Genomic DNA, 16,084 nt, shown 5'->3' with positions numbered 1-16,084 from the left:
GAATGCTAATCTAATGGTATTGATAGGTGAATGCTAATGCTATTGCTTTGTTGGTGCTAATGCTAGCTAATGTTAGTTAATGGTAATGCTATATATGTATGCTGATACTGATGCTAATGCTAGTTAATTCTAATGCTAGCTAATGCAGTGCGATGCTGACCAGCACCTGCATCTTCACTTGCATTTTCTTCAGGAAATGCAAATATTCCAGTAGCGATTTATTAATTCTATAGCTAGACTAGAATAGACAAACCTGGTACTGTAGCTAGTGTCAGGGATCACTACATGCCACTGCTGAAATCCACTCCCGTTTAGTGTGTTGGCACGCAGGTTATAATATTAAACACTGGTATGAAGGTATGCTGTGGTATGTGCCTCTAATGATTTTTTATGACTTTTGTAGCAAGATATGATGTATTATAAAAGTTTAGTTATGGTTCTGTTTTCCCCTCAGTGAAATACATATTAAACCTCATTAATGAAAGTCAAAGCTTAGCTCCAGTTAAGCATCACATGTGATGGAAAGTGAATACTTACTGTGGACAGTCTTTCCAGACTAGGAATGGAAACAGTCCAATTTCCAGGCGCGGCCTCCTGGGTAACTCTCAAAGCCTGAAGGACGTCCTTCAGTGCTGCTTCCAGATCTCTTTTCACTTTTGACAGCTCTTCCACTGAAAGTTAACGTGCCAGAATAAACCACTGTATAGAAGCATGTGCCTCTGGGTTGCATAAATAAAGTAGAATATCACTTCTGGAAAATACAGTCCACAATAAATGGAACAAACTGCAAGCACTCTTACATTTGACTTGGAACTGGGTCTTGTGAAGCTCCAGTTCTCGTTCTTTGTTGCCGAGTTCTCTTTCAAGATACTCATTCTGTAACACAAAGTTAGAGGTAATGACAATTTCTTGAATTATACATCTATTTTTTTTTTTTACTATACATCTATTTTTAAACGAGCTTACCTTGTGTTTCATTTCTTTATCTGTGAACATTCCACTCTGTTTGAAAGTCAGGATATCATCATCAATCAAGCCAGATTGTGAGATCCCTGAAGAGCCAACTGAATAACAGCACAAAAACATAAACATTAGGTATAAATCATACATTTTATCTTAATTAAGTTAAAAAAAAAAAAAAATGAAATCTGTTAATAATTTGTAAATAAAAATATTTTTCAGAATTAAATATAAATGTATTTATAAACCTGTTTAAAACCTGAAATAAAGAGAGATATGATTTTTTATTGGGAAATAAAAATCCTTGACATTTTCTGTATCTATACAAAAACATAATCATAAAATATATCTTCTGAATGCATTAATGTGCTTATTTGGCCACTTAGAATTTGGTCAACTATCAACCCAGCTTCCTTCCTTGTTTAAGAACAAAATGTTTTGCATATCTGTACAATTGTCGTGTTTTTGTCTTAGGTTGTTTATAATTTTGTATTTATTGTAAGGATAGCGCCTTCAGATTAACCCTCTCACTTTTGAGGGGTTCATGATATTACATAAATCTGAAGACCTCAAACGTTGCCCTTTATTATACATTCTGCACCTCTAATTCTGAAAAAAAAAGGTCAAATAAATGATAATAAATGATAATCTGGATGCGAGTATAAAAATAGGTTTATAGAAATATGTGTCTCTGTGCTAGACTCACAAAACAATAACACACTTAAATGTTACACAGCATAAGTAGAAACATATTATGCATATCACCTCTTTCTTTTGCCATGCGTCGGATTTGTTTTTTCAGCTCCAGCCTCTCTTCTTCCAGTCTCTCATTCTAACAACACAAATAGAACAAAAAACATTGCATTTTGATGATAAAGTTGCACTTACTTTAGGTATAAATGATAGCATTTCTGCAGGGTTTCTTTACCTCTTTGACTAGGATCTGGTTTTCAGCTTTGTACTGCCTTTGTCTGATCCCTTTAGAGCGCCTAAATTCTGTCAAATCAACTTCCTGCTTTAGTTCCAGACCTTAAGGATGTTAACAGAATCAAACAGAAGTCAAATTATTTGGTCGGTTAAGGCAGCGATGGGAAAAGGAAACTCTGACCTAGCTTTTCTCGGAAGTCTTCGTTTTCATCCATGAGATCGTTGATTCGCATCTCCAATTGGTTAATTTCTTTGGTCATGGTCTCTGCTTCACATTCTCGCACTCTAATTTGATTTTTTACTTCCTTTATTTCTGCGATGGCTGCTTCCAACCCATACGTTCCCTGTGATGCCAAAGAAAAGCTAAGGTTACAACAAAACAGAACATAATCAGGCATATCTAGTCTTTCAAACATGAACAGTAGGCACCTTAACAGAAAAAAGCAAAAGTATGCTTGTGCACATGGTGACTTCTAAGAAAAACTAATAAAATCTTTCTTTAAAAAAGAAAAAAATCAAATACTCCCCATCAATTAAAGCTTTAAAAAAAAGGAGAAGAAAGGGTAGTATTAATAGTTTCAGACTTACAGACTCGTACTGATTGAGGCGGTTTGTTGCCTCAATAAGTTCTTTATCCTTTTCCTCAGCATGAGCTTCTGCTAGTTTTACTGCTTCGTCTGCTTCCTTAACCCTGTTCTCTGCAGTTTCCAGTTTGGACTTCAAGTCCTCCATCTTCTTCTGCTGCGTGGTTAATTGGAAACCTTCACAAAGAAAAACTAACGGATTGTTTTTGCTTGATGCAGATTTTGAACAGAGGATGTTTCAGTGAAACTGGTAGCACAAAGCTACCTTAAAGGGGCAGTATTGTGAAAAATTCACTCTATAATGGTTTTGCTACAGTGATATACATTCCTTTAGCTTCATTCAGAGGGTCAAAGTTGAGAACGTTCTAGCCCAAAAAAACGTTAATTTCTTCTTATTACTATAGACGTTTTTTGGTAATTTTTTCAGACATTAAATTTAAGAGTAGATGCTGCTCTTTACCTTTTTTGCTTTACAGTTTTGGCGATGTCTCTCACCTTCCTCAGAAGCTTCTCACTGACAGCGTGTGACGTGTCAGCCGGCACGTGCGGCACGCCCAGCAGAGCTGTCAGATCCACCGGATCCGCCACGCCCACACCAACCGGCATGTCGTGGCAGGCCCAACGGGTCCGACCGCCCCGTCGCGCGCTGCGACCCCCACCGACTATTTTTTCTGTGATAGGGTGTCCCAGGCGTGTGAGAGCATATAGCCCCCCTTGTCTCTGTTCATGGCCTTCTTGGCAGTTAAGATTTAATGTCTGAAATAATAACCAAAAAACGTCTATTGAAAAAGTTCTGTTTCCGCCCTCCTTTGTTATTCCACATTTTGTAAAAAGTCAGCTCCAAACAAGATAGTTGGATTTTTATCGCGTTATGACATCCTCCTCCTGACAATCCTGACTCCTCCTACCCTGTAAGAATGTGAGCTCCTCCCTCTCAAACTAACCTCAGCGATAAAACAAACACTGCGGTTTAATACAGAATATACATTATACATTTTTGTCATATATGTAAAGCTACATACATATGTGTCCTCTGCATTTAATTCCTCCCTGAGGAGTGGTGGGCAGCCATTGTATAGCACCCTGGGAGGGGTTAAGGTTAATACAAGGGACCAATCAACATCCCACAGTGATGGACCAGGGAGCCAAGCTTGCTCCCTTAACCATTAGTCCCTTTATCCACAGATTATATATTTATGTTCAGTATATAGATAATCCGAAGCACAGTGTGAGTACTCACAACCAGTTCCATTTTTAGAAGCCGTTATACCGCCTTGTATTGCCTTTGACATGATCTGACATGTTTGTGACATAATGCGATGGAGCGGTGGGACAAAACTGTGGACCATCTTAAATGGAGTAGTTCTATGGTTATAAGAGGTGCGGATGACAAGAAAGTGACGTAGCAGCTCTGGTCAGTGTTTGAAACAGTTGAAAACGTTTTTGTCGGACTCACAATCAAAATAACTGCTTAAATATCCATGTTTTACTGTAAAGTGCAGTTTTTTGGCTGAAAACAATAACAAGAGTGTGGATAGCAAAAGAAGGTGATCACGATCTCAGAGCGAGGCATGACGTCTGCATCTGCAGACACGTCCACTCATACTAATGCATGAAGGTCCAAAAACAGCCTGTTTTTAGAAGCGTCATGAGAGTGACTTTTCAGAGGGGGAAAACCCCAAATACTATGTTGTTGGGGTTCTTAGAACAAATGGAGATTTGTGAAAAATAGCAAAATACTGGACCTTTAATAGTGACTGGTTATTTGGAATATCTCACAAAAACAAAGCACATGGTGCTGGTAAAGGACACCAACCTTTCTTTGTAGACATCTTCAGCTCTTCTATGAGCAACGTGTGCTTCTCCATCTCCCCAGTGTATTGCTCCACTTGTTCGCCCAACATCTTGATCTGATTATCTTTTTCTTGAATGGCCTTTGGAAAATTCGCCAACAGATCAAAAGGATAAGAATTTACTGTATGTGTGGCACGTGTAGCACACTATCAGTTATGACCACATATACAAACATTTACTACTTGGAAACAAAACTATGCTGGGAATTAGAGCTGTGGGACCAGTGAAACTTACACCACAGAGCTCAAATATGACCTGGACCAAGGCAGCAATAAAGACAGAAGGGAGGACATGTTTATAAAGCAAAATAGCAAGGACAAAAAGCCCAAAGAGGTATGACAGACAGATAACAGACAGAAAGAAAAGCAACACCAAATGGCTTAAAACCAAGTTTCCCCTAAAAGCCTGTTTAGTAACAGATTTATCTTCCAGCCTACGTCTACAGTTGGGATCGCCTGCTGCTATACAACATCCCTGAAACTCACGTAGACATGTATATTTATTAGAAACACTGATTTGAATTTACGTTATTGTCCAATAAACAGTATGTACCATATACAGTATATTATTAGGAACAAACTGTACAGCCAAACTAAGAGAGGCCAGACAAAGAACAAACCACCAGCTTGTGTACCTGGCCCGAATGGTTACCTCTTTAATTATCTATGTTCAATTACAACTCAATTCCAGTTACATTGACCGGCATTTTTTTAATTCCCCTGAAAGTCTATTACATTTACGTTCTCAATTACCAAAGTTTCAATTACAAATAATCACAATTACTGAGTCTTTAATATAACCCCATAAAACGTGACCTTCCTCGAGTTAGCTTTCTGTTAGCAACTGTTATGGTAACGGGTCAGTTTTGACCCATGTCAATCATTTTGTTGTTGGCGTCTGAGCCGTTCTTCTGTCAGTATACCCCTCGATTATCATTATTTTTGAAAATAGTAAAATGATAGTGTGAAAACCTGATAAGAAATATGTTTCAATAATTGTTAACTACGTATGTGTAAGCCATAGAACTGTAACATTGTTCCCCAGTTTCTCATTTAATTAAATTGTAAATGACAATTTGTAAATAATTTCCATGACAAATTCAATTACAAAGTAAATTATCTGAATTCAATTACAATTCATTTATGATTACAACAGCAATATATTTTATAATTATGTCATAATTGTAATTATATATCACCCTGGTTACTGGGGACCTCATTAGAAACTGGTCTAGAGCAGAAACTGGTGGCCATGGTGTCCAGTTCAGCCTAGCCCTAATGGGTGACATGGGCTTATCCCCAGAAACCAGAGGGCTCCAGCTCATTGTGTCATTCATGACTAGAGAAAGTCTACAGGCTCAGCACACAGCAACAGCTCTGGAATCAAAGCCCTTTAGAGGGGCTGCACTTTTTCTTTTGCTGGAATTGCTTTGGAAAATGGGTATTCACTGTTATGTCTATATCTATATGTGTCATTTTATTTAAAAGCACTTTTCCAGAGACTCAGACAATTTACAGCTTAAAAACAACAACAGCAAGTACAGTGATCTTCAGTAAGTGCTAATATTCTAGTTATATATGATTCCTTACAGGATAGGTAAAATACAGAGACAAATTTCACGGCTACATTGTATATGACATTATTATGTTTTTTAAGAAAAAGGAGGTACATGGCTTCAGGGTAAATGTCTGAAGGGGTACGGGACTGTGAAAAGTTTGGGAACCCCTGGCCTTTGACACATCTTTAGATCCAGCTTCTGAACCAACACTTGCCCTACAGTTATTACTATACCTGAACATATTTTTATTGACAGAATATGAACGATGTCAAGGACATAATTATTTACATGCATACCTTTCAATCTTGCTTCTTATAATTACACAATGTCTTACAGTGCATGGGTATAAGGAGGAAATGAAAAGTCATACACATCAATAAACTGAGAGAAAACGTATCTGGGAACAAACCTGCTGCAAAGCAATTATGTTGTTTTTGTCCAAGTCCAGCTGTGCTGAGCGTAACTTTTCTCTCAGATCGCGGATCATTTGCTGGTACACCAGTATCTCATCGTCTTTCCCAGACAGCACTTTCTGTGTGGGAAGAACATTTTGGAATAAATGACTCCTTGGTGCTACAATCCTACTGAGTGTCTTTTTAATATCATTAGCAGACAATAATCAAACTGATATTTTACCAAATTAATTAGGCAAATGCTCTGTAATAAAATGATAGTTGTAACATCTTTTTATTTTACTCGTATCAACGTACCTAGAGATCCATCCATTTACTAATATGATTATTCAGCCCATTAATCTACTCATTATTTTAGTCCTATTTATTAATGTATTACTTAGCACTCACCAACTGTCTATGCATTCCATCATTAATTCATTCATTTTCCTTCCTTCCATCTTTCTTTTAACTCAACATTTGTATCTATTCATCCATCTATGAACCCATCTATTATTCCATATATTTATCCATCCACCTAAGTGTCCTTTAAAATACACAACATTCATTTTTCAAGATGTAAGGGAACTTCTTACAATTGTTCTTTAATGAGAGTGCATGGCCTATCTATTTTTTTAAATTTTTTTTTTTTTTACCTAAAACTCCGGTACAAGTTTAAACATTCAATCATCTTCCTCTGTACCCTGTTATTCCTTTACAGGGTTGTGGGGGTGCACACACCTGTCTGCTGCAGGTACAACACATTTGGAACACACAAACAAACGCACACACTTTTACTCTTACAGGCCAATCAGACTCCAATCAACCTAACATACATGATATTAAAATGTGCTAGGAAGTTGGATTACCTGAAGAAAAACCAGGGAGAACATGTAAATTCCCCACTGAAAGGACTCAGGTCTTTGCCCACTGGAAATTAAACCCCGCCCATAGGGCCCTCTTGCTGTGAGGCATGAGTAAATTCATGTAAAGAAAAAAAAAAATCCATAATATCAAAGGTCGAATTATTTATATCATGTTTTTATTGTATTATTACTTACTGGAATATCAAATCTGAAAATCAAAGCGCAAACTCTTTTCTGAATCTGAAAACTCAAAACCCATCTCTACCAATCTGCATATTCTCTGTAATTCAATGTTTCATCTCATTCCATAACTTCTTCTACATTGTTTTCTTTTTCTTTTCCTTTCTGTAATATTCTGTTTTATAATGTATTGCACTGTTTTTATTATTCTGTTTTTATTGTAAAGTGTCCTTGGGTGGCCTGAAAGTTCATTCCATATTACAGTTCCTTGGAGAGCAGTGACCTTTTCTTCTGCTCTGAATCTGGTCGTATTGGCTTTTGCTTTGTTTTTTTTTGTACTTATTTCGGGTTGTTCTCGTGTGCGTTTTGTGCGGCTGTAAACCCTTCGTCTTCTTCTTGCTGTTTGATTGTTTCCACTTTGGGCCACTCCTCTCTGCCCTCCATCCTACCCTACCAGGATATTATTTGTAATGAACCCTAATGTCTTCATTCTGTTGAGTGACTGGTTCTCTGTCGGCCTATTTTATGCAGCTGTCACCCTTATTGGTAATGGTGGAATCTGTCATTTTGAGTCTAGGTGGAGATTTCCCATCACCCACTGCTGCTCTGGTTTGTGTCTCCACTCAGGACTTCCTGGGCTTTAGATCCAGATCCGTGAGTCACCATCTGTCTTCCAACAGCTTAGATTGTTTTAAGATTGCCTGTAATTTTTCCCTCAATTGAGTACTAAGAATTGTGACATTGGGATCCTATATGACTCCTCTCTCCCTTGTCTACCTTCCCTCCCATAAGTTTTTATATGTATCAGAATCAGAATCAGAATTCCTTTATTAATCCCAGGAGGAAATTTCTTAAATGTAGCGACACTTAACAGAACTGTTTGGTTGGTAAGTGAGTATGAATCTGTGTAAATATGTATAAATGGCCTTTCAAACTGTCTTTGAACCCACCTTCCACTCCTCCACTTTGCTGTTGACTGCTGCCATTATAGGGTCATCCTCCTCATTCATGCTGTGAATCTTATCAGTCAACTCTCTGACCTGGAAAAGAAGATATACAAGGAGAACTTCTTTCATGCCTTGTTTTCTCATTTTTATCATCTCAGTAAAAAACTTTATTTAATAGCCCTTTGAGATAATTTCCCATTTCTGTTAAGTAAGGTAACTTGTCAAAATCCAAAATACAATTCCACTATCTTACAGTTTTAAAAAGAAAGCAGATCAGGTTGGGAAATGCATTTTAAATTTCTTACTTGAAGCTTTGAGTGATCCCTCTCCTTCCTCAGCTGGTCCACAATGGAGTCGGTCTGCTGGACCACGATCTTCATCTTGTTGTACTCATCTGTCATCTTCTCCATCTCCTTCACGGACTCTTCCAGACTCTTCTGCAAGTGTTCGTTCTGCGTTTTTAGGTCAACGTTTTCGTCCTCGGCACGCTGATGAAAAAAACTGGACTTGTTAGTGCAAACTAATGCTGACAAAAAGCAGCACGCAGAGAAGACACTAATGAAAGATAAAAGCAATCTAAACGTGTAATGGAACGTTACCTATTAGCTGCAACATTCTTCTCATGTTTTTGAGAGCATTGAGATTTGAAAATGTTTGTTCCTTCAAGGACCTCAGTGGTTCATTGTTCATCTTTTAAATCAAACCCCTTCCCTGTTACTACAGGTGTGCCCCAGGGCACCCACTCTATCTCCCACATCTCCCCTGGTTCCCCATTCAATTTTGCATCCACTTCAAAATCATTTTACTAACTTTTAAGTCCACTCTCCATCTCGCTCCCTCAGATCCTCTTCCTCCAGTCATCTGTCCACTCCCCCAGCCCGCCTTACCATCATGGGGAGCAGAGCTTTCAGCCACTCTGCTCTGGATCTCAGGAACATGGACTCATTTTCACAATTTAAAGCCGGACTCAAAACCCACTTATCTACAACAGCATTTCCCACCTGATCCCACCTGCCTTGTCTCTGTGTTTTAGCCGACCTTTTACTGGTGTATTTATACTGTTTTAGCTGTACTTTTATTGTCGTTATTCAATACGCATTGTAAAGTGACCTTGGGTGACCCGAAAGGAGCTGGTTTTAAAATAAAATGTATTATTATTATTTGATGACAGTACGGTGTACATTTTAGGACATCTCAGGTCTCAGAGTGAGGTATCAGGAAAACCTCAGTCATTTATCAGACCAAACGGACTCATGACTCAGCAAAACCTCCGTCATAGCAAACGGCCTCACTTATCAAAACAAGCGCCGTCAAATGAAATAAATAATAAAATAAAAGTCATTAGACTCAATGGCCTCAGGGCGTAAAACACAACATGGCGTTTTATTTTGAAGGAACCAAAAGTACACATGACAAAGTAAGTTGAAAAGCCATTCTTTATTTTTATTTTTTAAAAGTTAAGATATGTCACAGGGTTCCTACAGCTTCAGTCAAATTAAATTCAAGACTTTTTAAGACTTTTTATTGCCATTTGAAATTAAATTTAGGACCAACTTCACAGTAAAAGGGAAAAAAAATGCCACATCAATGACAGTAAAATACACACCAGAAAAAATCTAAACCACTCCAAAAACACACCAGATGACAACAAAAATAGCCAGAAATCGTTAAAACAAAAAATCTTTGCTGGACAGCCAATTTAATTAAATTCACATTTACCCGTGTTGTCCCGCTGCAACCACGTGACCATTTAGCTGTTGTGGTTGCGCAATGTTCCGATAAATTTATTTAAAAAAAAAAAAAAACTAATGTTACCATTTATTTTGAAATGTGAGACTAATTACAATCATAAAATTATGTTTATTATGTGGTAGAAAAATAAAATCCTCCCGTATCTGGCCCGTATCACACATTGATGACGTTGTGTATTTCAAGTTTCTTCAAAATACAACGTCATGTCGTGTTTAAAGGTCTGAGACCTTTATTTTGAAGCCATTTGATGGCGCTTGGTTTGACAAGTGAAGCCATTTGATTTGACGGAGGTTTTCCTGATATTCGATACCTGAGGATCTCCTAAAATGTGCACCACACGATAGCATAATGACATTGTTGAAGGTAAAAGAGAAATAGAAAATAGTTGCACCTGAAGGTCCTCCATACACTGATAGAGCTGACGGTTGGCAGACTTGAGCTTCCTCTGAGTTTCAGCATCCTCGTCTTTGGATGGGATCATCTCTTTCTGGTTGAGCTCTCCGCGGTAGAAGTCCACGTCCTGCGTAAGCTGCTCGTTCTGCAGTTCAGAATGAATTGCGATGAAAAAGTAGAATCAGACTTTGATCATTAGTGCACAGTTCCTACAAAGTAAAAGGTAATATACGCCTGTCATGGTGTCATCTTACTGTCAGTAGATTTGCTTTGCGGCATATAGCTGCCTGTATTTCTGTCACTTTCTGAAAACTTCTATGTGTCTGAGGTTTCCTTTGTTTTGTAGTTTTGCAAACAAACAAAAATGAACTACTAGTGAAAAATTATCTTTAAAAAAAAAAAAGACATTTTCACTCAACACAATTCACAACATTTTGTTTATTGACTAAAAGCTATTGGACTTCACTTGGACATCTTACCTTCTTCTTAAGTTTTTTTGACTATGCAAAAGAAATAAAGAGAGATGGTGAGAAATAAGAAAGACAAAGCTTCCAATTTTAAGAGTAAAAGGGGAAAAAAAGATTTGATGGTACACAAAAGAATAAAGGGACAAAAAGATTGGTATGTTTATGTTATTGCAAGGTATACAGTATATCCTACCTCTCTTTTTAACTTCTTGAGCTCATCCTCAGCTTCCTCCAAACGCTGAGCCAACTATGAAAAGACCAACAAATTATCATGCGCACATCAAACCTTGGAGGAACTTTGACATCATCTTTGTATTATTATTATTATTATTATACATTTATATAGTGATTTTCTGGGTACTCAAAGTCGCTTTACAGCTACTGCTAATTTATTTCAAAGAAATAGTTTATTATGTGATATGGGCTGTTTGATAGAAAGTCTTTTCTGCTTTAACAACACTTACAGATCAACATTGTAAAGGAAAAAGAGTAAATAAAAGAGTAGAGGTCTCCTGCTGCTGTGCCTCAGGTAGTTTTACAGGTCTTTTCTTTTGTGTGTTTGTTAAACCAGAAGCCAGAAAGCAAATCTATCTGCTGACTCGGCAAATCTACGTTCCAGTCCTCACTTATGGTCAGGGTTGGGGTCAATTACAATGTTAATTGCGAAATTGATAATTGATTACACTAATAACGTAATTGTAAATGACAATTGAACTCCTCCTAGGCTATTAATGCAGCACTAATGACACGTATGTCATCTAATAGAGGCATTGTGAAGGATATGCAGTCGACCTTTTTTGTGTCAAAAAACAACATTTTCCATATCTCTATGAATATTACATTTATGAAAAGCACATCCCAAGTGGAGTATTTTATTTAAAAGACCAAAGAAAAAAAACAAAAAAAAAATTATAACTTGGCCACAAATTGAGAGACAGTGCTCAGTACCATTGAACAACATTTCCTTTCAATGTGTGACCTTGACCTTTGCTTAAGGTCATATCTAAGGTCATGGTCAGTCTTCTGTTTTTCTTGCATTATATAACTCTTCAACAAATCCAGATACAGGTTGTCATATTTACGTATTCGCCTTGCGAATTATTGCAAATAATCGTAACTGTAACTGGAAAAATCGTTCTTATTGTAATCATAATTGAATTGTAATCGAGTTCAGATAATTGACTATGTACAGTAATTGTAATTGGCAGGGAAATGATATGAAAACTGTCAGTAACAATTTAATTTCACGCAAAACTGGGGAACCACGTTATAGTTCTAAGGCTACACATACGTAGTTAATTATTTTTCATATCATGTCTACATCTTAGTTCTCTTAAGGAACAATACAGCATTTAAATTTTTTTTAATTCAGGTGTATGAAAAATCAATATTTTCATGGATAAGGAAGATTAGCAAGGGAGATGAGAAACAAATTAGATTATATTAATATTTTTAGTGTATTTTACAGCTGATTTAAGACATAAGAGATGCTAACGGAAAGCTTACTTTAATCGGCTTATTTAATAAAGGCTCAGTAATTGTGATTAATTGTAATTGAACTTCAGTAATCGAGAACGTAATTGTAACTGACCTTTAGGGGTAAAATAATAATTGTAATTTTAATTGTACTTGGAAAAAATCTTGGTCAACGTAATCATAACTGTGTTGTAATTGAACATGGATAAAAATGTAATTGACCCCTATGGTCAGGAGCTTTAAGCGTTGAGCAAAAGTACAAACAACTAAAATGGGTTTTCCCCACAAAGCGGCCGGGGCTCAGCCTTCGCGATGGGGGAGGAGTTTGCTGTGCATGTCCAGCTGGGAGGAGACTCTGGGGCCAAAACAGGAAACGTTGGGAGGATTATAATTTATAAGGTAATGTAATGAAATTGACTTTCTGAGGATAAAAAAAATAATTGTAATTCAATTGTAATTGGAAAAAATGCTGGTTACTGTAATCATAATTAAACTGAAATTGAACAAGGGTAATTGAAAACATAATCTGTATTTACTGAAAGTAGTAAAAAAGACTTCAGCTTTGCCACGGTAATGATTTTGAGGAAAGTGCCAGCTAGCTAGCTAGCCCAATGCTAACAGAAAGAGGGTCAGCAGGAGCTCATACAAGGACTCTACATTACATTGAGCCCACAGCTCTCTGAGGGTAGCAGAGGTTCTCTGGGTAGTTTGCTCGTACCTCCTGGTTGCTTTTCTTTTCCTTGCCCATGTCTTTCCTTAACTGGCTCAACTCGCTCTCCCTTTGCTCCGCCTGGGTCCTGAGCTCCCAAATCTCATCACGGAGAAGGCGGGTGTCTGATGTAGTCCCAGGAGGCTAAACAGCATGTACCAGAAACATCAAAACCATATATCATTAGCTCCATTTGCTATATCTATCGTTTCTTTTTTCTATACAAACCTTGGAATTGTTTTTTAACAATAATTGCATAAACTAGAAGTAATACAAGTGAGCCGAGAGAAGATTACACATAATCTTCTTAAGTGCTGTTCCTCAGTGATCACTATAGCCAATCCCTTTGTAGCCAGATTGTAACTCTGTGATTGGTTGAGAGAGGGTTAGACTGTGTTGTCGGAAGTAAATAGGCATGAGTTTTTTTTATTTACATAGGGTTCCTACAGCTTTAGTCAAATTAAATTCAAGACTTTTTATTTGAAAATAAAATTTAAGATGAAATTCACAATAAACATAATTGGGGGAAAAAATGCCACAGCAATTACATAGGGTTAGTTACATTTTTAGACCGGGCTACCGGACTCAAAATGCCCTCACTTTGTTGTTGTTGTTGATGTGTACACTAGTTAAAATTGCTACTCCTCTGTTATTCTTGAACAAAAAAGAAAAAAAAAGATTTCTCATTTATTTGTGAGTCAAATATTACGATGGTTGGTGGTACCGAATAATTGGCACCGAATCATTGGCACATACCAATATATAAATGTAGAAGTGTCACGAAATTTAAGATTTTGAAAAATTGATTTAAGACATTTTAATGACAATTAAGGGCTTATTTTTAGATTCATGGATTCAATGCCTTTTTAATACTTTTTAAGGATCCGCATATATTCTGTCCTGTACAGTCTATGTATACCCCAACTCACTGAGGTATACATAGACTGTACAGGACAGAATATACAATTTTACCTGAGACTTCTGCTCCAAGCTGGACAATTCATCATGGAGGGCTTTCACTGTTATCAAAAGAGGATGACAACACTGAATTAGCACAGGCAAGGCACATGTATTTGTATAGTGTGTTTCATACACAAGACAATTCAATGTGCGTTACAGAATATTATATATAATATATTTTATTTTCACACTAACCCTTTTTGGCATGTTTTTCTCCAATGTCCTTGACAAACTCAACGGCAGTATCAACTTCCTGCGCTTTATACTAAAAGCAAGGGAAAGAAAGAGATTTACATATGATGAGAGTTATATCAACATGGCAGCATTTCAAATAGCACAAAATGAAATTTAACAAAAATCAACAAAAATACACACGTTCACTCAAGGTCATATTTAAGGTCAAGGTCAGTCTTCTGTTTTTCCTGCAGATACAGGTTGTCATTTTTTTTCAATTTTAAATTGTCAAATACATATTTGCCTTGTGAATACAGGTATTACCTAATTATTATTACTTTTGTCAGTTTCAAGTTATTTCAGTGACCATTGTTTTTCTGTCTTTAACCGAAGGGTACCAAATATTTTGTCTACGTGTGTACAGTATGTACAAAATAATGTACCTGCCTCAAATACAAGCTTCCATCCCTCCATGTATATATTAATTCCAAACAGAATTGTGAGGCAAAAAAAGGAAATCCTCTTTCTGACTCTGACCTGCAATGAAAGTAAAGGAGTCGCCTGTCCCTTTAAGAGGTAACAAACAGCCAATCACCAAGCAGCAATCACTCACACATTTACTCCCATGGCCAATTTACAGACTCCAACTAGCTTGTCCAAAACACACGTGTTAGGCTATTTAGATAAAAGTTGAACTTGCTAAGAGTGAAAATGTAAATCATCAAATTTTTACATTTTAACATTTAAATAATATTTTTATTTTGAATTAAAACAACAACAACAAAACAAGTCACGTTACCTAAAAGTAATGTAACACTAGGTCATATAAAAAAAAGACTTAAATAGTATTACCTTCATCAGAGCCTGGGACACTTTCAGGACTTGGATTATACTGTCTGAGTCTTTATCTGTTATCTCCCAATCATTCATCTGTTAAAAAAAGAAGACAAAACATGCGACTTAGTACAAAAATAAACAGTTTAACCAACAGTTTAAATCAAACTTAAGGTAAAAGGATGAGATGCAAAACTAAACGAAGATGCAGGACAATTTTGAAACAAGTGAACTCTGCCAAGTGTCAAAAGATCTTCTTTGCCAGATATTCACATAATGATATAGTAGGTTGAAACATGCCAGTATCCTAATCTTTGGGAAAAATCGCAATGAAATGCTCAACTGGGTCTAATTCTGATGTAACTCTGTACGGTAATTGAGAAACCAATCTGACATAACTGAGTCAAATTCCATAAATATTGCTCACTTATGAAATGAGATATGACTTTTTAAAATTTCGTCAATTATGAGCCATAGGGATTTTTTGATTTTCAAACTGATCCAGAATCAGTATATTGAGCCGAATGCCCTCCTAAATTTTACGGGATCTTCAATGGCATAAGGTCTATCTTTGGCTAAAACAAATAAACACCAGTAAATTTATTACCTCCTTGGTAGAGGTAAAAACTGATCCAACTTTTTCACCTCCTTTACAATACCGATATTGCAGCCTTTAGTATTGGCCAGTACCGATATCGACACAATATCATATCAGCGGGAATCATAAATATACTGTTAGTACTTATTTTGTGGTGTAGAATGGCTTTAACAAGAGACATTACTTAAACAGAAAAATATAGTCAGCAATAGTATTTATGAGAAAAACTGATCTATTTATTATCAATCAATGGTTTAAGTACAATTTAATCTTCAACATAAAAATATTCTACAATTGAATAAAATAGATAAAAAAAATAAATAAATAAATAAAAAAACTCTGGAAAATAACATAAATAACCCCCACACCAATATATGTATATATATATATATATATATATATATATATATATATATATATATATATATATATAATAATAGGTGCAAAATAACC

At 36.4% G+C, this 16,084-nt stretch overlaps 1 protein-coding gene across 3 annotated transcripts in view; it reads right to left on the bottom strand.

Annotated features, from left to right (window-relative positions):
• The window catches only part of cep290 (centrosomal protein 290), a 59,300-nt gene that overhangs the window by 41,448 nt on the left and 1,768 nt on the right, over positions 1-16,084 (bottom strand). For all 3 annotated transcript variants that reach the window (XR_003674187.1, XM_028448471.1, XM_028448472.1), the window contains exons 2-18: positions 15,052-15,129; positions 14,221-14,290; positions 14,038-14,084; positions 13,075-13,209; positions 11,074-11,127; positions 10,412-10,558; positions 8,574-8,756; positions 8,272-8,361; positions 6,293-6,415; positions 4,288-4,405; positions 2,476-2,648; positions 2,069-2,231; positions 1,889-1,989; positions 1,726-1,792; positions 967-1,064; positions 801-876; positions 538-671 (exon numbers count right to left, since the gene is read on the bottom strand). Coding sequence is in view for 2 of the 3 variants with exons in the window: in XM_028448471.1 (XP_028304272.1) it covers positions 538-671; positions 801-876; positions 967-1,064; positions 1,726-1,792; positions 1,889-1,989; positions 2,069-2,231; positions 2,476-2,648; positions 4,288-4,405; positions 6,293-6,415; positions 8,272-8,361; positions 8,574-8,756; positions 10,412-10,558; positions 11,074-11,127; positions 13,075-13,209; positions 14,038-14,084; positions 14,221-14,290; positions 15,052-15,129 (1,857 nt within the window). In the remaining variant the exon portion in view is untranslated. The remainder of the gene's footprint in view (positions 1-537; positions 672-800; positions 877-966; positions 1,065-1,725; positions 1,793-1,888; positions 1,990-2,068; positions 2,232-2,475; positions 2,649-4,287; positions 4,406-6,292; positions 6,416-8,271; positions 8,362-8,573; positions 8,757-10,411; positions 10,559-11,073; positions 11,128-13,074; positions 13,210-14,037; positions 14,085-14,220; positions 14,291-15,051; positions 15,130-16,084) is intronic.

Source organism: Gouania willdenowi, chromosome 6 (genome assembly GCF_900634775.1).
Source record: "Gouania willdenowi chromosome 6, fGouWil2.1, whole genome shotgun sequence".
Lineage (NCBI taxonomy): Eukaryota > Metazoa > Chordata > Actinopteri > Blenniiformes > Gobiesocidae > Gouania > Gouania willdenowi.
This window is presented reverse-complemented; position numbering and strand designations above follow the sequence as displayed.